This window comes from Erigeron canadensis, chromosome 1 (assembly GCF_010389155.1).
Source record: "Erigeron canadensis isolate Cc75 chromosome 1, C_canadensis_v1, whole genome shotgun sequence".
Taxonomy (NCBI): domain Eukaryota; kingdom Viridiplantae; phylum Streptophyta; class Magnoliopsida; order Asterales; family Asteraceae; genus Erigeron; species Erigeron canadensis.
The window spans coordinates 51,429,809-51,452,949 of record NC_057761.1 but is presented as its reverse complement, the minus strand read 5'-3'; the positions used below and the strand labels follow the sequence as shown (position 1 = coordinate 51,452,949).

At 36.2% G+C, this 23,141-nt stretch overlaps 3 protein-coding genes and 1 long non-coding RNA gene across 6 annotated transcripts; 2 read left to right on the top strand and 2 right to left on the bottom strand.

Annotated features, from left to right (window-relative positions):
* Positions 1-603: 603 nt before the first annotated feature.
* LOC122603368 (flowering time control protein FCA) lies at positions 604-8,610 on the bottom strand. Of its 3 annotated transcripts, none has more exons than XM_043776050.1 (17): positions 8,109-8,610; positions 7,581-7,744; positions 7,337-7,415; positions 4,900-5,006; positions 4,738-4,789; positions 4,476-4,543; positions 4,284-4,350; positions 4,099-4,178; positions 3,945-4,009; positions 3,791-3,850; positions 3,378-3,537; positions 2,486-3,031; positions 2,186-2,389; positions 1,846-2,076; positions 1,249-1,287; positions 920-1,000; positions 604-838 (listed from the first exon to the last, which is right to left on the bottom strand). In XM_043776050.1, exons 1-17 carry the CDS (start codon positions 8,479-8,481, stop codon positions 788-790), a joined length of 2,427 nt encoding a protein of 808 aa, XP_043631985.1. In that variant the 5' UTR covers positions 8,482-8,610; the 3' UTR covers positions 604-787. The 3 variants fall into 3 exon arrangements, with proteins under 3 accessions (XP_043631985.1, XP_043631992.1, XP_043632001.1); XM_043776057.1 differs by having other exon boundaries at positions 2,186-2,386; XM_043776066.1 differs by having other exon boundaries at positions 4,476-4,537.
* A 7,906-nt stretch (positions 8,611-16,516) lies between these two features.
* LOC122585255 (UDP-glycosyltransferase 75C1-like) lies at positions 16,517-18,132 on the top strand. The gene has a single exon (XM_043757407.1). It carries the CDS (start codon positions 16,582-16,584, stop codon positions 17,914-17,916), a length of 1,335 nt encoding a protein of 444 aa, XP_043613342.1. The 5' UTR covers positions 16,517-16,581; the 3' UTR covers positions 17,917-18,132.
* Positions 18,133-18,720: 588 nt separating this feature from the next.
* Positions 18,721-20,173, bottom strand: LOC122585196. Its single transcript, XR_006321672.1, has 3 exons — positions 20,082-20,173; positions 19,538-19,757; positions 18,721-19,161 (listed from the first exon to the last, which is right to left on the bottom strand). It is a non-coding gene; the product is annotated as an uncharacterized LOC122585196 (long non-coding RNA).
* A 328-nt stretch (positions 20,174-20,501) lies between these two features.
* On the top strand, positions 20,502-22,125 carry LOC122580393 (phloretin 4'-O-glucosyltransferase-like). The gene has a single exon (XM_043752665.1). It carries the CDS (start codon positions 20,588-20,590, stop codon positions 21,929-21,931), a length of 1,344 nt encoding a protein of 447 aa, XP_043608600.1. The 5' UTR covers positions 20,502-20,587; the 3' UTR covers positions 21,932-22,125.
* Positions 22,126-23,141: the final 1,016 nt, after the last annotated feature.

The window sequence follows — 23,141 nt, the reverse complement described above, 5'->3', positions numbered from 1 at the left end:
AAGCTCGGTTTTGAGAAAAAGGGGTCGAAAGTTGTTCAATGTGTCAAAAGTACGAAACCTGAAGAGGACGGCCTTTGTGCAGAGGACGGCTCTTGTGGACGGCCTCTGCAGGACACAAGAGCCGTGCTCCTCTGTAATTTTTACACTTTTTTTACCGAGGCTTCGTTTGATCTTTCCGGGACCTGAAACTCATACAATAGACTTATATTAACATTCTAAGAAGGTTCAATTTGTCATTTTTCAAATTTGAGAACTTTGAATTTTGGCGAAAATTGACCGTATTTTTCTAAGTATAATTTATCTAATTTGCGTTTCTTTTCTTTTATGTTCATACCTTTGGGATTAAATTGAGTTAGAGGCGTTTCAATTTAGATGCGTAATTGTACAATCTCCATGTTTAGCAATGCCCGTTCACAAACTTAAGGCCAGCATTTATTGACTCCAGATGAAGGTTAATTTGCAACATTTGGTTAAAAGATCACAATATAACTCTCACTACAAGCATTAATCAGCTTATCCTACTCAAAGCAAGGAGCCTAAATGGCATAAAACCGATTTCAAATGATTATACTAGCTCACACCTGGACTCGAAGACCCTAAAAGTAGGTAAACACGGTCAAAATTCAAATTGAAAAAAAAAGGAAAAAAAAATGGATGGTAGAAACCTTACAAGACCATAATTTGGTTTATAACCCATATATCAAATTCTACGCATCTATCAAGAATCACTTTCTAATAAAACAGGCCTAACATTTATGATACAAGATTAATGACAAAACACTATCTATTACGACCCTGTTTTATTCTTCCACATCCAGTCCTGGGCACCCTGCATTCCCTGCAATGGAGATTGATTTTAATTAACAAACAATACGACAAGCATCGGAAATCAAGATTCTGCCACAATAAATCAAAGTACCTGCTGAAAGCGAGGATCATTCATTGAACTACCAGAATTCATGGAACCACCAGCCACTGGCAATTGTGGATAGCCATAACCCTGTTATGCAGAAAACCATTGAACAATGAGATCAAGTGAAAGCTGGGACAACAAAGAAACTTGAAAAACTGAACTTTTTGGCATTCTTGTTTACTTCTTGTGATAAATTGTAGTTGTATTAAGCCAAAAAAAACCATTTGATAACACTGCAGTTGTCATTCCTCCCCCAATACCCTTAAAGCATACATATAATAAGTTTGATGAACGATACAATTAGTAGACAACAATGGGATGTTCTATATCAATACCTGCACATTCTGATGGCCGGCTACACCAGTATTTTGATACTGAAACCATACACAAAAGATACAAACTTCAAAAAACGGTACACATTCGCAAAAATAATAAGCAAGTGTAAAATATCACACGATAGTATTATTTAAATTTTAGTACTACAGTCAAAAAGTGGTTTCGATCAATTTACAAATGCGTGCATCAAGGCATTGATTGCAGTTTTGCAAATATCTGCAAAGGGTTAAATAGATAGAACAAAAGATTAAGCTGGAAAGAAAACTGAACAAATGGATAGAATGTTGTCCATAGAGGATTTTAATACTTTCAACCCTATGTCCAATTATTTGAAGAGATGCGTTAAATGAAATGATATAATATTCAACAATATTCAACACCATCCTATTCAAACGTATGTAAAAAAGGGTTTCAAGTCAATCAGACTAAGACCATTTTGACCCTTACCTTAGATAAATCAATTGCAACCTTGGACCTATTACCCAAAATCGCCTATTATTTTCACCCATTACCCACAATGTGCCCATTTAGCCACTTACTACAGTGTACAAAATATGAAGTAATCTACAACACCATCTAAAAAGTTAAAAACATACCGCTGATGACTGTGTGGCATGCTGCAAATGTTGAGGATGCCTTCCCTGTGCTTGCATCTGTGTTTGAAGCTGGTACTGAGGAATCTGAGTTTGCTGACTTGGCAAACTCTGAATGTTAGATTGACTTTGGGGTTGCTGTATTGAAGCAGCTTGCAGATGTTGCTTTTGTTGTTGCTGGTCTTGCGGCTTTTGTTGTTGTTCGAACAAAGCCAGCTCCTCTGGCTTCTCCCACTGTAGTAGTAGCCAGATCAATAGATATATTAACCTCCATTTCAAAACTAACAAACATAGAAGGAAAAAAAAGAATATACAGCAAACTGTAGTAACAAGAGTTATTTACTTTGCTTTCACCAGTGGTGCTGTTGTAGTAGTACTTATATCCATCGGGCGACGTATGTTCCGTCCAGTTACACTTCGAAGAACCTACAGCAGGCGGTACAACCGGAGCAACTGAAGCAGCCGGAAGTGAATCCACCACAGGTTTTACAGTTGGACCACCAGAGGCTGCTGATGTTTGTGGGATATTACCGGGCCATGTAGACTGCTGAAAAAGTAGACACAAACATTAAAAAAAATAAACGAGTCTTAACACATAGCTTTAAACAACAAAATAAGATCAGAATTTGAAAATACCAAGTACCTGCAATCTAGGACCTTGGAGGTTCTGCTGAGGTGTCAGATTGGGATTTGACGGCTGCATAAGCTGCATTTGCTGTTGCAGTTGGGTAAATGTTTGCTGAGACGATTGATAGCTCGCCTGCAAAACCTGTTTTTGCTGAGACAACATTTGAGCCATTGGAGAAGCTGATTGGTGCACTGGCTGAACCATTTGCTGTTGCCCTGGCATCTGATACTGATTCATCATTGCAGTCAGAACATGGGGAGGTAAACTGTTAGAAAGAGCCTGCGTTGTTGACGGTATGCTAGCTTGGGCCTGGGGCTGGGCCTGTTGGACGGGTAGCATCCCATTGAAACCAAGCATGGGCTGTGAAGGAAACCCTTGACTAAAGGAATTTTGACCAGCAGAGTTGGGTGTCTGTAGTTGACCTTGCCCAGGTGGTCTTACAGTACTAGAGGTTGGGGCCTGTGAGAAAGTTTGTGACGGCATTGATGTATGAAAGCGCTGTGGTGACTGATTTGGCTTCTTTAAGGGCGATGAAGTTGGCCCACTGGATGGATTAAAACTCTGTAAACAGGAAATTTTTTATAAAATACCATTAAAATAAGATACTAATATATACATCAAAACTTCAGGTGTTTGTACCGTCTAGGGGGCGGATCAAATAGAAAAATTATTGTATAACATGTAAGAACGAAGAAAAGAAGAGAAATGGTGGTTGTGCAACACATTTTGGGAGGATGTGCATCACGTTTTAGAATTCTAGTAAGGTGTGCATCACAAATTTGATGCACACTTTGCCCATGTCAACTTCTCCTTTCCTACATGTTTTACCATTAGGATTGTTTTACAGCAACTAAACCCCTATTCTTCTAAAAAAATGTCATGTACTAACAACAATGTATTAACTTACTGGAGCTGAAGCCGGTTTCCCTTCCACAGATTTAGGAGCCATTTGACCACTGAAACCATGCATCCCTACATCAGATGATGGTACCATGCCATGCTGACTCATTTGATGCCATGCATTATTAGGAACAGACGCATGCATTGCCTCACCAAGATTCGGTGGTCTAGAAAAACATTAGTTAACATGGAGAAAGTTAATTATATGAAGCTCAAAGAAGCATAGACAGAGAGTTAGAAAACGAAAAAGACTTATTTCATGAGAAGACATTATTAAAGTTACACATTTAGTGTTCACTGTCTTGTTCATCCTTAACCAAAAAGCTACCCTCCCCAGTCACATACACGTGTGTATGTATGTGTATGTGTATGTATGTGTGTGTGTGTGTATAGAGAGAGAGAGAGAGAGAGAGAGAAAACCTTATCCCTGGGGACTGTAGCCGAGGGCCAACCCCTGGTCCACCAAAAGCAGGAGCTCCCCTGTAAAGAAAAGAACATAACAAAAGTTACAAATACTAAAGATGATCAACATTAGTATTAGTGTATATATTTGATAAAATGGATCATGTGGAACCTTGTTTCTCCTGGCCTGGGTCTCTTGGGGTCAGCAAATCTAACAATCAATGGCTGTTCACAACCCTGAAAAAAGGAGGTACATTGATCATCAAATTATCAGCAGTAATAGCAGTAAGCAGTACGACAATAACATGGATAATGAGCTTGCTTACTCTCATTGTGTATATTCCATTAAGAGCATTAATAGCTGCCATTGCCACATCTCTATTAGAATACTTAACAAATCCACATCCTTCAGAAAGAAATAAGACAATAACCAATTACAATCACGAAGAAACAGATAACAGACAAGATAATCTCGACTAAAAAACAGCTTATAGAGAACGTCAGAACAAACCACGACTTTGCTTCATTTCATCCCGCATGAGATACACATCCTCAACCCGACCATAAGGCAAGAAGATCTAAAAAACAATTCTTTAGATTAATATGATACATAGATAAACAAACTAAAAAATAAGAAAGAAAGAAAAGAAATGTGAATAACAAAAGTTAAAAAGAAAGTATTAATTAATATGTTATAACCTACTTCTTCAACTTCTTTTTCAGTTGCTTGTTTATTTATCGAGCCAACAAACAACTTAAATTCCGCTGCATCTAACAAGGAAGAGAATAACATCAGAACAAAAATACAATCAAAAGACAATGAACAATATGTGATTTTGAGATATTAAACTATAATGAGTGGATAGAAAGCAGCAATCACTGGAGTTTCCAGTTTCCACTCATGTATACAAAAGTGTATATACTTGTTTGTCTTACATATATTCTAGAAAGAAAAAGTAGATTACCTAAGCGTTCACGCTCCCCGTCTGCATACCTCACCTGGATGGGACTGGTACCCTGTAAAAAAGCAGAGATGATTAATCTTGTATTTGTACAAATATCACCAAACGGTAAATAACTATGCATCTGCACTCTGAAGAATGAAAAACAAAAGATATAACACAGACCCCTGGCAAAGTATATTGATTATGCAGGGCACGTATTGCCCTATCAGCCTCTTCTGATGTAGCATATTTGATAAAACAGCATCCTGCAGAAGCGAACAGCGTGTTTCCTGGTATAATAAGAACACAGATTGATGACCAGAGGCAAATATGTTTTAGGCGTGAATACATGTAAGCAATAGAGATTCATGTATCCAAGTTAACAGCACGAGACGATAAAGAAGGGTGAAATTTAAAAAAAAGATCAACACAATTGGCCATTTAAAAAAAATGAACTAGAGAATATATACATAATAACTTAGAAGTTAATCGAACAATCACGAAGACAATATTAATCACTTAAAGCTGCTACTAATAAATAACATACACTGGCAAGCAATTATAAATCATCTAACTGAACCTTATGGCTATGGTCTCACAATTGCATCAATTGTCCCACCATCATAAGAGAGAACGATAACAACAGAGGGAAGAAGGAAGCCATCTCACGGGTTTCCAATATCCCCTCACAACAAATTATAGAGGAGCAGCAACAACATTTGGTGTAAACAACCAAATGTAAACAAATGGCTTTGTGATTGCATATACGTTAATTTGAATACATACCGCCACAACTCCATTCGTTCAAATAACAAGATGCACCATCACAAACAAAACTATCTGTAACAATAACTCATTCAAAATTCCACAACTTGTACAGACATACACAATATCAGTGCCCCGCCAGCAGTTCATTCCATAACAATTACTAAGTTCGAAGATGTGTCGTATTCAACCACCATTGCGGACATCATTCATCACGCACATCTTACAAATAACTTACAGACAAATCATTTTTTAAGCTAAGCAATGCAACACATGTCCCCAGCCACTCACATTTACAAATAATTTAAAAACCAATTGATATAGCAAAAGACAACCTACAAAAGCTTCTTATGTACAACCTAATACATGTAAAAGCCATCAAGTAATCAACCACAACAAGTAATGGCATACCGTGCTGGTCGGTGCGTAGGGCATCACACCCCACAACTATTAATAAACCATCACCTATTATCACAATCACACAACTTAATATGGATACATCCCAAAAAATATCGATGTCCAAATTCGGCGAGCAAGATGCGAGTTTCTGGCTAAAAGTTAGCAGGCCTATACCTTCATTACAGATCTAACCAAATATGATATCTAATAAAAAAAATATGAATGCCATTTACGAACCTCAAACCAGCCACCATTACGGAATGCATACATTCAACGTTACTCGATTCACTTGTTAAAATGTTGATCATAACAATAAATACTAGCGATGGCATAATAGTAAGAAACAAACAACAAACCATTAAACCTAAATAACAACCAGCAACACCAATAACACAGTTCAATCAAGTATGCAACACTGATCAGATGTGTCCAACAACTTTGCTCTCTAACCAGGTCGGTTTTAGGATCATACACAAAGCAACCAAATGAATAAAGTTGGTCTCCAGATAAACTAGAAAAGTAGAACAGAACAAATGGTAGAGAAATCCAAAACTATACAGCCATGGTAAGCCATAAACAACAGGCCGTTTCACCACAAATACAAAGGAATAGAAAAGCAAAGCAACGAAGGCTTCGATGGAAGGAGTGCTTTACTGCTAAAAAAGGAAAGTTACACAGCAAGATTGAGAAAAAAAACGTAGTTCTTAGCGTTATAAATTCACCAATAAAATATTCAGGAATGATCAACTCATGCACTCAAAGAATACCTTAGTAACCATCACGTCAACAAACCCATCATAAGGATCTAGTATCCTTGTATAAATCAATCAATAAATCACACAACATTAATGAGCCCAATAGGCAACTCATAACTAATTCACTCAAATTGATCCAACCACAAACTAGACGTCAGTAGCAACCCATTTTCATAGCCATCACATTTCCAAGATTCACAACTAAAATATATACTAATAAGCATTTATAGATCAAAATTTTAGGGTCACAACAAGGGAAACAATGAGGAATTCTCAATGTTACAACATACCCACTACCCAAACATATGCAAATAACCTACTCATCAGTATACCAACTGTCATAACACTAAAATAAATTCTACATGTTTCAAACACTACAAGCCTATCTTTGAAGTACCAAAACTCCATCCAGAGAGAACTTGCACTGTTATTATGACAGATGCTGCCCCCAAATCAACATCTGTCAGTATCTTCCATGAACGAAAGCTATAGTTACTGGTATCTAATAGTCTAATTTTATCTTCTTCTTCCGTTTAGACACATAGGATCTTGTAAACCATAATAAGATGGCTGAAAATTGCCAAAGGAATTAACTGGGAAGAAACATAATTTACATTTGCTTCCCCGGGCCCCTCAAAGGACCTGAAAAGAGATATCGAGATACATCAAAATAAAGAAAGAGTATATGTATCGGCACATACCTTGTTGCTGCCCTGATCTTTTGTCCTTTATCAAAGCAACCTCAATAACATTACCATGCTCTTCAAAAGGCGGCCGAATCTGAGATCAAATGTAAAATGTAAGAACAAAAGACACGAAATCCTAATAGAACAGATATATTATTTACATGGAACATAAAAGTAGTAGTATACTTCAGCATTCTACGCAAAGCTGAAAATAATATCTCAAACGTATCACAACTCTAGTTTAAAATCTAAAACTTACATCATCTTCCGTGGCTGACTTTGGCACAGAACCAACAAAAAGTTTGGCAAAATTTCCTCCATCGGGTTGCTTTTTGTCAAAATTGCCTCCATCAAAATGTCTTCTATCAAAATTATTTTCTCCATCAAAGTTCCTTTTCTCAAAATTTCCTGCATTAAAACGACCTACAAAGAACAATCACTTATCAAAACATCATGATACAAACAACAGATCAAAGCATCTTAAGATACACACAAAAAGAACAAAACTTTATATCTTCAATTCACATTACGAACCGACTGTAATACAATAACAGCTTAAATTACCCTCATCACCATTCATTAGCACACCCACGCTATTATTATAAGTATAACACCATGATTTCCATCAGTGCTAGACAGCCTACTGTTTAACACTCTACAGAAATAATCTAAATGATATAATAATATAGACATTATATAATAATACAACATAATGCATATATACATATATATGTGTGTATATAAGTATACATATACTCGTGTTCAACACATAAACTCAAAAATATACCTGGGGGAGAACCTCGTTGACCGGAAAAAGGAAATTGACGCTTTTGCCCTTGCAAAGGAACTTCATATTCAGGATTAAATCTTTTCTGACCTGACAGAGGCACTTCAAATTCCGAAGTATTGTTATTATTATTATAATTCCTTCCACCGCCACGTGGACCTGCAGGCCGAAAATCGCCGTCACCAAAACCTCCACCGCCACCTCCGCTATTGAAAGAATAACGCGGCGGACTACCGTCGAAAGGACGGCGATTTCCGGAGAAACCACCGCGGTGACGATTGTTTGGACCGTCGTCACGTGATGGCGCCGGACCACCGCCTCTAGGGCTTCTGTAATCGTTAGCGTTGTTAGCGTAACGATCTCTCCGGTCCATGATTGAATGAATGTGAAGAGATGATGATATTAGAAACCCTAACCCTAGAAATTTTGGGATTTTATTTTGTGGAAATTTGGGAATTAAAAATTAAATGGTGTTTTGTGAAAGGGAAGTACAGTTAGTTTGTTTGAGTTGCGAAGACCGTAATTTTATTGGGTGGAAATATATAAATATAATTATATATTATATATATTGATCCTTGTGGTTTTGTGCATAGGGTAAATTCATATCCTTGTAGTTTTGTGTGTTTTCGATACGTGGCCCCTTTAGTTTATAATTAGTTAAATATGCTTAGGTTTTTATGAAATAATTAACAAAATTGCAACCAAATTAACTCAATTTGGTGATATGTTGCGATTTGTTTCCATAAAAATATGTATACTGCAAAGCTCGAGTTGCAACAGTCATGGTGCAATCTGAACCAAAGCACATCACATCTGTTTCAAAAAGAAATATTGAAATAATATGAGGGTTAATATGTTACCAAACCAATAATAAAAATAAATATTTACAAAATACATATTCTAATTTATGGATCATATATCCAAAATTCGTGTTACAAACTTACAATTTGGTAAAATCGCAACACATAACCAATTATTATAATTGGTGATTTGACCAATTAATTTTTATTTTTCTATAAAAGGTAAATTTTGTTCATATACTTTTCTGAAAGTTAATGGAAATAATAAGTACAATCTATACGGTATCGATTACATTAAACTTACATCAATCCTCTCAACTAATCAAACAATTCCTTGTTCTATTCTTGAACCATAGGTAGCCCAGACTTATGATGTTAGCGACAATCTTACCAATATTCACCAGGATATTCGATAAATGGAAGTCATTTTTAGCTTTCCATAAATACCAACTTGTAACCATGACAACTCTTTTGAGTATTTTCTTCGATCTTCCTTCAAGCCCCACATGATTGTGATGGTCATTTGATCAACTAAGTAGTGAAATTTTGAAGAAATTTAATGGAGATATGAAAACATGTTGTTAGCTCCCTCAGTTTTGTTCTCAAGTTTTTAATTTAGTAGGGATATGCTCATATGCATGTATAAAGATAATGTTCATCAAATTTAATCATCTTCTAAAAAGTAACCAAAAAAACACTTATATTCTATCACCATAATGTGAGATTTCATAACGCATGCTCTTTGATGCAAAGCAATTTTAACACTTCACTTTAATATCGGTGATTCGATGCATGTGATTACTTCAATGAATTATTTGACCAAAATTTTCTATTGGACACTAATAATGGAAAATTAAAAACCCGTGTTACGTAGATGATTATATGCACCCTCCTACGAGCTATTTTAAATGAGATTGTAAAGGTAAAGTACATTTGTAATGGGACACACGTAACTAATGATATTGTCCCCAATATCCTATATATTTATTTATTAGATTAGATTCTTCAATGATAATATCACACGCAGAAGAACATAAAACCAAATGCTACATTACGATGAAGACTCTACATCTTTTAACACATGCATGAATCATATTATATAATGTTCTGTCGATCTAGTCGAACAACTTTGAATTGCTTATACATACATTGGCGGGGAGGGGGGGGGGGGGGGGGGGGGGGGGGGGGCTAGGGGGTGCCAGTCTCCCCCAACCACCGGAAATGTAACGGAATTTCTAACGGTCCGGGGGATATTTTCTCAATGTTTATATCGTATAGCCCCCTTTAAGAGTAAAACAAAAGATGGAAATCGGAGATATTAATTAAAAGAAAGTGGTGAAAGTCGGTGTTGATCGGAAGTTAAGAAAAAATGAAAGAAATCGGCGGAGTTATTGAAGACAGGGAAGACGAAGATAATTGTTTGTAATTTTGTATAGATGGTGGGGTCTAGCAAGTCCAAATCATGTAGGTTTTATTTTGATTTTTCGTTTACAACCCTCTAATATTTGAAAAGGTATAATACAACCCTTTGTGTTTTATGTTTTTATATATTGAATAAAGTTTCAAATTTTCATATACAGTAACGAGCATAAATTGAGTTGAAAAAAAAGGGGTAAATGTCCTGGAACTCTTTAGTCCCGTAAAGTAATTTTCCTCTCAAGTTAGCGACCTTGCAACGCTACCTGCAGGTGAGACCTTAGAAACCTAAACTGGTTGAATGTTGCAGCAATATCTCAATATCTCGTTCGTTACTCGGCCAGTCGGCCCCCGTTAATCAAAAATCCTGGCTCCACCTCTGTATACAATACTTTTCCCTATATATATAAATTATATTGATACAGTTGAACCACTTTGAAAACTTTGAAAACATTATTGCATGTGTATATACATTAGTATAGAAAATAGTACTTAATAAAAGTAATTGAAGTTAAGACTCTGAATGAAAGTAGATATTGAACGGTTTTTTCAAATTTTTGTTATCTATACCCATACTACTATATAAAACATCATCCTTTCTTTTTTCTTTCAAATTACAGGTTTGACACATATTACCTATCATACATGGTTTATCAAAAATATGCTTATTAATACAATTTACATAATATATCCCTTAACTCCTAAATACTTGAACCACACCTTTTAGTTATTTACATCAATTACTTTTTATTAATAAACTACACTACTCGCCACTACTATACCACCAATTGCCGCCAACACCTGTCATTGCTACAACAATCGATTCCGCAATGGTCATGATTATAGAATAACATAATTTTCACTTTAAATACTTTTTTTTAAATCAAAATTTTTTCTATTTTAAGCCTCAACTATAACTAATATCTAAAAAATGTTCATCTTAAACATTAATAGGATAATTTGTTGTTTTCAAAGTAATGTTTGTTTTTTTAACTTATAAAATACATAAATGATACTAACAATGTCTGATCTTGTTAAGGCCTATCCTTAAGCTACGTCGACCTCTTATTAAGCTTGTATTGGGTAGATGCCATATGCACCACCTCGTGGAAGGTAATCATCGTCATGGCTCATAAAAAAATGAAAAAGAAAGAACAGGAACCAAGTGTGTATATGTGTGTGGATTTAAATTTTTTAATTAGAGATGAAGTAAAAAAATACCATTATAAAAATGAAACAATTTTATGTGAGTTGTCTTAAAAAAAGAGAAAATTATATGATGATGAGAAAAAAAAAAGGTAAAGATTAGTGTTTATTGTGTTAAAAGTTAGAAAGACCTTAACTTTTAGATCAATGATCAAAATTTAATAATCAAAACGTTTTTTCAAGTATAAACTATTGGAGGTGATATCCGTACCATTTTTTTTATTAATCTATTATAATGTACAACTCACGTAGCATACTGTACAAATAATTAATGCAGCAACGTGGTAAATTGATGAAAAAGAGTGATACTGTTATCAGCTCTCATAAACTATACACTCGACAAGCGAAGTATAAAAACAAATCATACAACCCCGCGTCTATCCAACACATTTAACGGTCTTTTGGCGAAAACTATAAATACAACCTTTCTGATTTCAAAACCCTAATAATACTCATTTTTTAATCAAACAATCAATTATGTACATTAAAGAAACCCCCAAACTGCTGAATACTAATCATCAGAGCCGAATTCTAAATTGCAGAATGTATTGATTTACATATGGATGAGATATCTATACATTGTCGTACACAAGTTAAGTTTTCTAATTCATGTTTCTTTTGACTACAAGCTTTAATTTTTTATACAGCCAGAAATATATTTTGGTTATGAATGTATCATTATTAGGGTTTGTCTGGGAGGGGAATTTTTGGGGTAAAAATATAACTTTTTTTGGGATTTCTCGTGAATTCTTTAAAAACATTCTACTTTTTTCTGTTTCTCTTAAAAATCATTTTTTTTAGTTTATCTTGAAAGTTCTCGAAAAATTTTATTCTATTTTTAATCTAAATTTACGAAAGTTCTTGAATTTCGGGTTGGGGGGGGGGGGGGGGGGTGAATTTTAAATAAGCTGAATACTTGATATTGACGGAGATGTCATTTAACAATACTTAGTTTTAGTTATTACTCATGGGAAATGTATATTTAAGTACCTGTGCATCTTTTAGAGACTTGTATTTTTCATGAGTTATGTATTTAGAGGCTTGTACACTTTTGTCTGTTTTGAACTTTCCTATAATGGAATCGCTACGACGAGCCCCCTTCTATGACACTAGCATCCTATCTGACAAGTGTCGCCTCACCGTTGAGGCTTTGCAATCCCTTCACTAGAATACCTCAACACTAGTGTCAACCTGTCATGTCCTTTGAGGTTCACTGGTATATTTAGGTTGTTGTGGCATGGATTGCTTTCCCAACATGTGGTCTTTTTGCTGTAGTTCACCATTGGCTTTACTATGGTCCATTGGTAGTTGCTTGCTTGAGGGAATCTATCATGATATTCAATCATCTGCACATGACTGCTTCGCTACTTTGTGTTTTTCTTGTTGTTTGCTTTGTTTACTTACACTATCTCTTTCTGACCAAGTCGATGGGAGTTTTCTAAAAGCCACTTTATTCAACACTCACATACTCTTTGGCAAGTGTCGCCTTTCCCTACGAGGACTTGGAATCCGTCTATGTGAGCATCTCAAATCCTGTTATAACCTTTTTTGTCTGTTGAGGTTTGACAGGCGCCTGGAGATTGTTGACGTTATAGGGATTTAGTCTTGATATGGTTGTGACTTGCAAGTTGGCCCATTGGTGGTCACTTGTTTGGAGTTGCGAATAAGGATATTCGATCATCTGCAGATGGAAGATTTTCCTTTATTGCTGTTTGTTAAAGCTCTTTAGGAATTAGCATTATTTCAGCTGACATGGCTATGGGTTTCGAATCTGCTAACTTTTTTGTAGTTATTTTATAAATTTCTTCATTTTTGCTTTAACTTTTATATCCGTTGCTTTTGTTATTGTCCAGTCTCATTGCATTTTTCACTAATTTGGGTAATTTTCTATTCAATAGGGTATCAGTATTCCAAGTGCTTTTTTTTGTAAACATATGCTTTTTAAATGTTTCATATTGTATTTTAGTGATATAATTGTTTTTTGGCACGAATGATTGCGTTTTTGTGTGTGCTCACCTTGTATAGTTTTGTTTTGTTCCTGGACATTTATAATGAAATTGTCTCTGGAAAGCCATCAACAGTTTCCATACTGTCTAAAAGGTATTATCTCACATATGAGGACTTAGAAAACCATTACTAGAACACCCTCAACAGCCGCACAACTTGTTTTCTTTGTTGAGATTCATCAGATGTATGTAGGTTTCTGATGTAGCGGGGATTTCTTTTTTGATGCAGAGGGCTTACAATTGGAATACATTTTCTTCATGGGTGATTGCTTGTTAGAACATGAGTATCTATATTCAATCATCTGCAATCGCTTATTATATCTCTAATGCTGTTTGCCATTTACTATCTTATAAGTCTACCACACCTTCGAGGACTCGCAATGCCTTTACTAGAATACTTCACCAACCTGTCCATCTCTAGAGATTCACTAGGTGTATGAAGGATGCTGATGTCAAACGAATTGCTTTCTTGATATGGGTCCTTTTGTTTTGATTTACATCACTATGGCTTGTTGAGGGTCACTGCTTGGAGGTACTGTAGTGATAGTCAATCATCTGCACATGGCAGCTTTTTTCTCTGAGGCTATATGCCATATTCATTGGGTATTAACATTATATTAGTTAGGATGATGATGAATTTTTCTCTAATCACTGAGGACTTGGAAATTCTTTACTTGGAGCCCCTTAGCACCTGTTATAACATGTTTTTTTCTTTTGAGGCTTTCCAGATGTATGGAACTCGTTGATGTAACATGGATCACTTTCTTGATATTGGTCCCTCCATTGTGTTTCCTTAAGTGTTACTTTTTCTGATTGGTAGTCACCTGCACGCAGTTCTTGATAGAAAGCTAAATTGAGTAATGTGGTTATGTTCACAAGGGGAGGAATTTGAACTTCTTGGGCATAATGACTTGTAAGTCCTTAGTGCTGTAATAATAATTTCTATGTGTATTCTTTTTAGGTTATACAAACTGTTATATTATGATTGAGATTTGTCTGTAGCCTATAGGTATTTTTGGCTGACTTGTTCAACTTTGTTGAATATCAGAACATCTACTGCATGTCTCATTGTTTGTCATCAATTTCCTACTTTTTTATTGCCGCAAGCCCCTTATTTACATCATACTATATTAATATAGTAATGGCATGTATGGACTAATTATTGGCTCGTTGTTTCTGCATGTGAATTTGCTACTGCTGGTTGTTATGAGAGTTCTTGTTTGTAAGAGACCATCAGACCGTGTATAGGCATGCAAAAATGCCCCAGTTAAAGAGTTCTCTCTGATTATGGTGATTTTTGAAGGTATGAATTTTTAGTTTGAAATCTGCCAAAAAGGTAACCTTTGACTTGATGCCTAAGCATGAGGGTGATGTTTTTAGCAAATGTATCATACTCTTATACAAGCCCTTACATTATGGTTGAATCATTTGTAATCTTTGAATATTCTTGGCCGGCATATTTAATGTCCATAACTCAGAAAACATCTTGTGTTACATGATTGCTGCAGCTCTATGGGTGGACTTGGGCACTTGGTTGTAGTTTTGTAACCTTTTTCTTGGAAGCCTGAAGATGATGTGTACATGTTTTTGAGTTAATATGAGTATTTGCTTTTGACATTTGTCTAGGATGTTCTTACTAAGATTATTGAACCTTGTGATAACATGCTACTTTCTGGTTTTTTATGTGCCCTGCTACAGCAGTAATACGTTCACTATAACATATAATGGAAGTCTTTCTGTGAAGTCCTGTAATCACAAGTCACGAAATATCATGTACCAGCTTTATATGCTTAAATGCCTAAGTTGCAGCTATCTGTGATTTTGCTAACTCCCATTAATGGTATAAACTTCTTATTACATTAAAAGGTATTGTCTGACTTTTAATATGGATCTCTGTATAATTCTCATAGAAAATTATCTATTAAAGATTTAGAGGATTCTGCTATAAAGTTAGAACTTAAAATCCTTACATTTGGCATCGAAAGTCAAACTATTTCTCTGTGCGTATGTGAGAGCCAAGAAAACTTTTAATGTAATCTGTGAAGAAGTTGGTTATCCTGAAAAGGGGATGTGTATAGCAATCTATTTTTTTAAACATAAGCACTTTTGAATACCTTTGTGTGTATATCAACTAAATTTACAAAGCACACACTAGTCTCTAGAATTAATCCATCCGTACATTCTATTAAAATTGCAATGGTTTATCATATCAAAATCCATCCTTTTGTTATTTGATAAAAGTTGTGGCAAAATGGGCAAGTTGGGTAACGGGTCAAACACTCAAATTACGTGTTTTTTGGCACAGATCGAATTGGGTCAGATTCGGTTGACCTCAAACATATTTTTAACTAAAGTGTTGACCTTCTTTGTAAATAATCATTGTGTCAGATATGTTTAGAATTCTTGGCATTACTGGATACAGGACTACAGGTGTCGTATTTCTTAAACAAACTTCTCGATTCTATAGAATACTTTGGTAAACATTTAATGTTATTGCTGCTGGACACGGACCTTAATTAGTTTAATGTATTCTCCTAAGTAAATTTCTGCAGATTGTTTGCTGTTCAAAAAAAAAAAAAAATTCTGCAGATTGCTTGCAGATTTTGTTTCTTGGTTAGACAGTTGGCTGACAAAAGTATCCTTATTTATGGACATGACATGAGACTATTGAGTGTTATTTTAATTTTTCAGAGCAGCCTTTTGCTATGGGTCAAAGATAGAGATGGGAAATGGATGGGTTGGAAAAAATGGGAATTTATGTATTTATACCTGTCAAGTATTGTCATAGTTAGGTGGAAATATTGGCGGGTCAATAAAATTGGGTAAGTTTTTGGGACTTGCAAATTGAGTTTGGTTTGGATATTTTGCCAAAAACAGTTAAAGAACACGTGCATTTAAAAAACAATATCCTTCTTATGGTACTTCTATCACCAGCCACACAATTACACCATGAACTTGCATCTATATGGGGTATATACATAAATATACAATAATATATTTGCTGAATTGCTGTGTGCTTACTACCAGGCTTATACCTTCTCCCTCATGACAAACCGTAAGAAATTCCTGATTGTTTGTAATCCAGCCCAAGGCCTTATCAACCCAGCCCTCCAGTTTGCTAACCGCCTTGTCGAACATGGTATTGATGTCACCTTTTGCACCGGTCTCTCTGGCGTTCAGCGCATAGACAAAGAAACCGTCCCTCATGGCATTACATTCGCTCCCTTCTCTGACGGCTCTGACAATGGTATACAACCAACCCTGCAACAATCTGTCAAAGATCTTGAAACAAAAGGTGTTTGTGCAGTTGCAGAACTCTTAAGCTCTGCAACTACTGCAGGCCAACCATTTGAATGTCTAGTATACACCTCTATTATACCATGGGGAGCACGCGTGGCAAATTCCCACGGTATTAAGTCAGCTCTCTTGTGGTGCCAGTCAGCTACTACCTTAGATATATACTACTACTATTGTAATGGATATCAGAATTTGATCTCCAGTAATAACGACAACCCAACATTTCCAATCAGTTTACCTGGGCTCCCACCACTCACCATTGCCGATTTAGTGTCGTTTATGTTGTCGTCTAGCCCAAAGGAATATGCCTTCATTCTACCTCATTTGCTGGAACATATTTATGCACTAGAATTATCTCCAACAATACTTGTGAACACTTTTGATGAACTAGAATTCGAGTCCATACGAGCAACTAAGAAACTCGAGTTCATCCCTGTTGGACCCTTAGTCCCTTTGGACTTCTTAAACGGAAAGGACTTATCAGAGATTTTGCCGGAACCAAAAGCTGATTACATCCAATGGTTAGACACAAAAGCTAAATCTTCAGTTGTGTATATTTCATTTGGGACGCTAGCAAGTTTATCAATGGAGCAATTAGAGCAGATAGCAAATGGATTATTGGAGAGTGGCAAGTCATTTTTATGGGTGATAAGGGAGGGTGACAAAGCAAAAAGATTGAACAAGTTAGAGGAACTGGAAAACCTCGGCATGATAGTGGGTTGGTGTTCTCAAATGGTGGTGTTGAGCCACAAATCGATTGGATGTTTTGTAACGCATGGTGGTTGGAACTCCACAATGGAGTCATTAGTGGCCGCTATTCCTACAGTGGTGTTTCCACAATGGTCAGATCAGCCAATCGATGCAAAACTTATTCAAGATGTGTGGAAAACAGGGGTTAGGGTGAAGACGAGGGAAGGGGATGGTATGCTGGAAGGGAAGGAGTTTAGGAGGTGTGTGGAAACAGTGATTGGAAACGTCCAGATGAAGATAAATGCACAGAAATGGAGCTCTTTCGCAAGAAAAGCTCTTAGAGATGGCGGATCATCAGCCGTCAACTTCCAAGCGTTCTTGGAAAATGTTTGAATTTGTGTGCAAGTTATATGTTGTGTGTGTTTGTGTGTGTTTTGGCTAACTTGTTAGCTTATTGTTCATATCCCCTTAAGTAATGGCTGTTTGATAGCTAAATTATTTGTTTTCAGTAATCTGGGAAATACCTTGTAAAATCTGGTTGGTGTTCCACTTAAATGATCTTAAGTGCAACAAACCTGTATAAATGGAGTGTTCTATTTCAGATACCAATTAATTGAGAGCAACATGCCACTGATATGTTATTTGTTTTCTCTTTATATACACTTTGCTCATATCTTTTCTAGAGCAAGGACCTTTGGCCTAGTAGTTTTCAAGGTGATCTGACAACCTTGAGTCGTCTTTCTGTTATGGCCTCGTCATACAGAGGGTGATTTGGTATATAAAATGAATGCTGAACCTGCGTGTTACAATTGATGTAATGCTGTCCTTTTTGTCAATCTGCGCAAGGTATTCTTGCCATATATCCGAATTATGGACATTGTGTTTCTAGTTTTTTGTTTAGTTTCATGTTTTCTTCTAATAGTCTCAGGAAAAACTATTGGGACAATCTGGTAGTTCAGATGTACTTGGCATAAAGCGAAAACCCTTTATGGTGTAGGAGGTTTATGCATATCTTTTTGCAGGTTTTTGGACCTTCTCTTTGCTGCTAACTGTTGAAGTATCAATCGGTTATTGATTAGAATCTACTTCAATAATGGGCAATATAGTTGTACCCTGTGGAAAGATGTGCTTTGCTAATTGTTCATTGTATTCATCCTTATTCTTCAATTATTCCATACATATCTCATTATATCCAGAAAATCGCCACATAAAGGTTGCAGTCATATTCATCAATTCAGCTCGTTACTGGATGTGCTAAAAGTGACTAATTATTACAATCATCATTCTTTTCCATATATGTTAATTTGTACTTGTATGATTGTATTGATATCTGATTCCAAAACTGAGCATTTGGATTTCTACAGTTTTCAGCTATGTTTTGCCCTTCAACTTTGTCATCTGTCATCTTATCAGGACTACAAGTATCTCAATTATGCCAGATGAACTGGATGGTGTGTGGGTAATCGCCTAAACATTGTGGAGTTGTACGACCATCTATCTGGTATGCACCGTTTCTAGTACCCCTAGTGTTGCTAGTTTTGCTCGCCCGAATGTGCACTACTCTAGATTCTGATCACGTTCATTGTTCAAACTTCCAATATCTGGTCTCTTGAGTGTTCCTCTTCAATTAACTGACATCTAGGAGAAGCGTTTGATTATTATTGCGATGTGTCTTTTGTGCAAGCCAAGGTCAAGAGAGAATCTCTTTCCAACTAGTGCATCTCGCAATGCTTATGTAAATAAGTGGGTTTATTAATGGCGAGGATAATTCTTTACCGTAAGTGAATATTTCAGCGCAGTAAATCACCTTGTTTGAACAAAATAACATCAAAGTGGGTTACACAAATTTAAACATTGTGCATAGTTTGTCGTTCAAAAAAAAAAAAAAAACCAACAATGTGCATAGTTTGTTAACCTTAGTGGCCAAGTGGTGGGATACATGCAACATAAAAGCATGGGTCAGAGGTTCAAATCCCACCCCGTGTCCCTTTAACCATAGTGTGAAGTGATTTACCTTCTCTCATATTGGCCGTGGAACCAGTTGGCAGGGGACCAATGGGTCAGTTATCCACGGTTAAATGTGAAACTGTGTATCTTCTCTCCCTCTCTCTCTCAACTTTATTTCACTGATAGAAATTTCTGATTTTGCATGTACTTGTATCTTCATAAAATGCTAACGTGAGGTTCAGAAGTTCTGAACATATTTTCTTTTGTTGATTTGGTAAGTCCTGCAACTATGTCAACACCTAGCATGAATATTAATTATCTCTGAAAATGTGCGATGTATAGTATAAAATAAAATGTATAAACATACAAATACTTTGGACTACAACTTTATGTACATTTTACGTAGCATAGAGCCATCATGATGCTATAGAAATATAGATTCTTTTGAGATTTTGATAAGTTTTTGTCTATCAAAATAGTCTCTTTTTTTTGTTGGTCAAAGTTAGAGGTGGGTAAATGGGTTGGTTGGTAAAATGGGTACAACTTTTGCTACATAGAAAAAATTTGGGTGTCTCTCACTGGTAATTTTTTTCGTAGGCATTAAAATGTACCTGGTTGACAACCTGCCGAGCTTGATTACCAAATAGTCGTACTTTGTTTTTTTTAAAAAAAACACACCACTTTGAGTATATATGTTTTACAAATCACAATCCTTTTGATGAAGGCATAGTCTTCCTTTTTCTCTCAAATAAAAGCCTCATTGGCGCCAAGCCCGAGGGAATGCTAGTTTTTTTCTTTCCAGAGTTTGTGATACTATATCATAAATATAAAGAGAAACCTTGGTTTATCCCAAACAACTTACTCTTTTTTAATTTGAATATAAAACCAAATTTTTTCACTTGAAGGGAATTTTCTGAAGAGAAAATGGATTATGGGAGTGTATGACTTGAACTATTGATTGGTTACAATCCTTTTGATGATAGACTGATAGTTGACTTCTTGTAAGACTAGCCACACAATTACACTATGAGCTTATCCAACATTAAGTGGGCTAGGTTACATATACATGAATTACATGTTTGTCCTGTGATCACCAGTACCACCAACCAGCTCTCTCATGACAACCCACAGGAAATTCCTAATTGTTTGCTATACAGGGCAAGGCCATATCAGCCCAGCCCTCCAGTTTGCCACCCGCCTCGTCAAACTGGGAGTGAATGATGTCACCCTTTGCGCCAATGTCTCTTCCATTCGACGAATTGACAAAGAAACCACTCCTCATGGCATAACATTCGCTCCATTCTCTGATGGTCATGACGATGGAGTTCAACCAACAACCACCCTGGAGCAGTTTGTTTCAGATCATGAAACAAACGGCGTTTCTGCTGTTGCGGAACTCATAAGCTCCGCGAAAGCTGCAGGCAAACCATTTGAACATTTAGTCTTCACCACTGCAGTACCGTGGGCAGCACGTGTGGCAAATGCCCATGGTACCAAGTCAACTCTCTTGTGGTGCCAGTCAGCCACTATCTTAGATATATACTACTACTATGCTAATGGATATCAAAATTTGATATCTAGAAATAACGACAACCCAAAGTTCCCCATCATTTTACCTGGGTTGCCATCACTCACGATTGATGACTTATCGTCGTTTATGATGTCGTCTTGCCCAACGGAACATAATTTCATTCTACCGGGTATGTTAGATCATATCCATGTACTTGAAATATCTCCAAAAGTACTTGTGAACACTTTTGATGAACTAGAATATGAGTCCATACGAGCAACTAAGAAACTCGAGTTAATTCCTATTGGACCCTTAGTCTCACTAGAATTTTTAGAAGGTAAGGACTTGGACAATTACTCAGATAGACCAAAGGATGATTACATCCAATGGTTAAACACAAAAGCTGAATCGTCGGTTGTGTATGTTTCATTTGGGACAGTAGCGATTTTCTCAATGGAGCAGTTAGAAGAGGTTGCAAATGGATTGTTGGAGAGTGGCAAGTCATTTTTATGGGTGATAAGAGATGGTGAAAAAGCAAAAAGATTGAGCAAGTTAGAGGAATTGGAAAAACTTGGGATGATAGTGGGTTGGTGTGCTCAAATGGTGGTGCTGCGTCACAAATCAATCGGATGTTTTGTAACACACGGTGGGTGGAACTCTGCGTTGGAGTCATTAGTGGCAGCTGTTCCTACAGTGGTGTATCCACAATGGTCTGATCAGCCAAATGATGCAAAGATGATTCAAGATGTGTGGAAAACCGGAGTTAGGGTGAAGACGAGGGAGGGGGATGGAATGTTGGAAGCGAAGGAGATTCAGAGGTGCGTGGACATGGTGATGGGAAATGAGAACATGAAGAGAAATGCAGAGAAATGGAGCGCATTGGCAAGAGAAGCTCAGAGAGATGGTGGATCATCCACTGTCAACCTTCAAGCTTTCTTGGAAAATGCTTGAAACTAGTTCAATAATGTTTCAAAATGTTTGCTATGATGTGAACTCGTTATAGACTTATATGTCTATAGTTATATATATGTTGTCTACTCGTGTATTTATATAATTATAATCTGTATATGGCCAAGACACCCACTATCCTGGAGTTTCGGTAATGACTGTCCTTATTTCAATCTTCATAAAGTATTCTGGTAATATATCCAACTGATCACAGAAAGGACTTGCTCAACTTGCGTATATGTATCTGTGAAATATACACCAGGGCAGCTGTTGCAGGCGCTCATGGGGATTCTGACCCTCTTCTTGCTCTTACGACCCCATTCTTTAGTAGAACTAACTTGAATCATGCATAAAAGGTTGCACCATCTCATATATGTGCTTTGTTATATGCTCATTGCATAACATCCTTAGTCACCGCTTATCATACCATCTTTCGTCACTATATTACAAAAACATGAAGGAGAAACATATACATCTGAAGACAGTGAGAAAATTACTACGGAAGATTGCAGCCTAAATTCGACAACACAAATTCTTCATTGGATGTACTTAAAGAGGCTAAGCATTACAAGTTATCAGGAGCTTTAAATTGTTTAAGACATTGGTAAATGGTAAGTTACCATTGGTAACTGTATTATTCTTGGCTATGTTCAAAAGATCTCTGAAGTAACACTGAAATATTTTTAGCACATCACAAGCTGAAGCTTGGTGACCCTATGATAATATTCACCATAGCTAAGAAATTATGAGTGTATGTATCGAGTTTTCTTTAGAACACTATTATGTTGATTTTGAAGTTGCGAGGATTTTAATCCATTATCTAAACTCAATAATCAATAAATGCTACCTGAGTTTCAGAAAATTGACACATTTGACTTTCTCCACATAAAAGTTGACTCCAAAATATAGCTGCATCAAGTTAGAGATAGGCTTACAGCCTTACAGGTGCTAAATGGGTAGTTTAGTGGTTTCTTTGGTCTATGAAAGTCGCGTCCCAGTCTATTTTAGATTTCATGATCACTTTCGCCATTCCTTTCTTTAGAGATGGCAAGATGGACGGGTCAGGTAACGGGTCAAAAGTAGTAATGCGTCCTTCTATAGGAAGAACCAGAATCTTGTTAGTTCCTAATTTACTTTTTATTAAAAAAACCAATATTATTGCAAAAATAAAAAATATTGTATAACATTTTCAATAATATGATTAAGGAGGTTG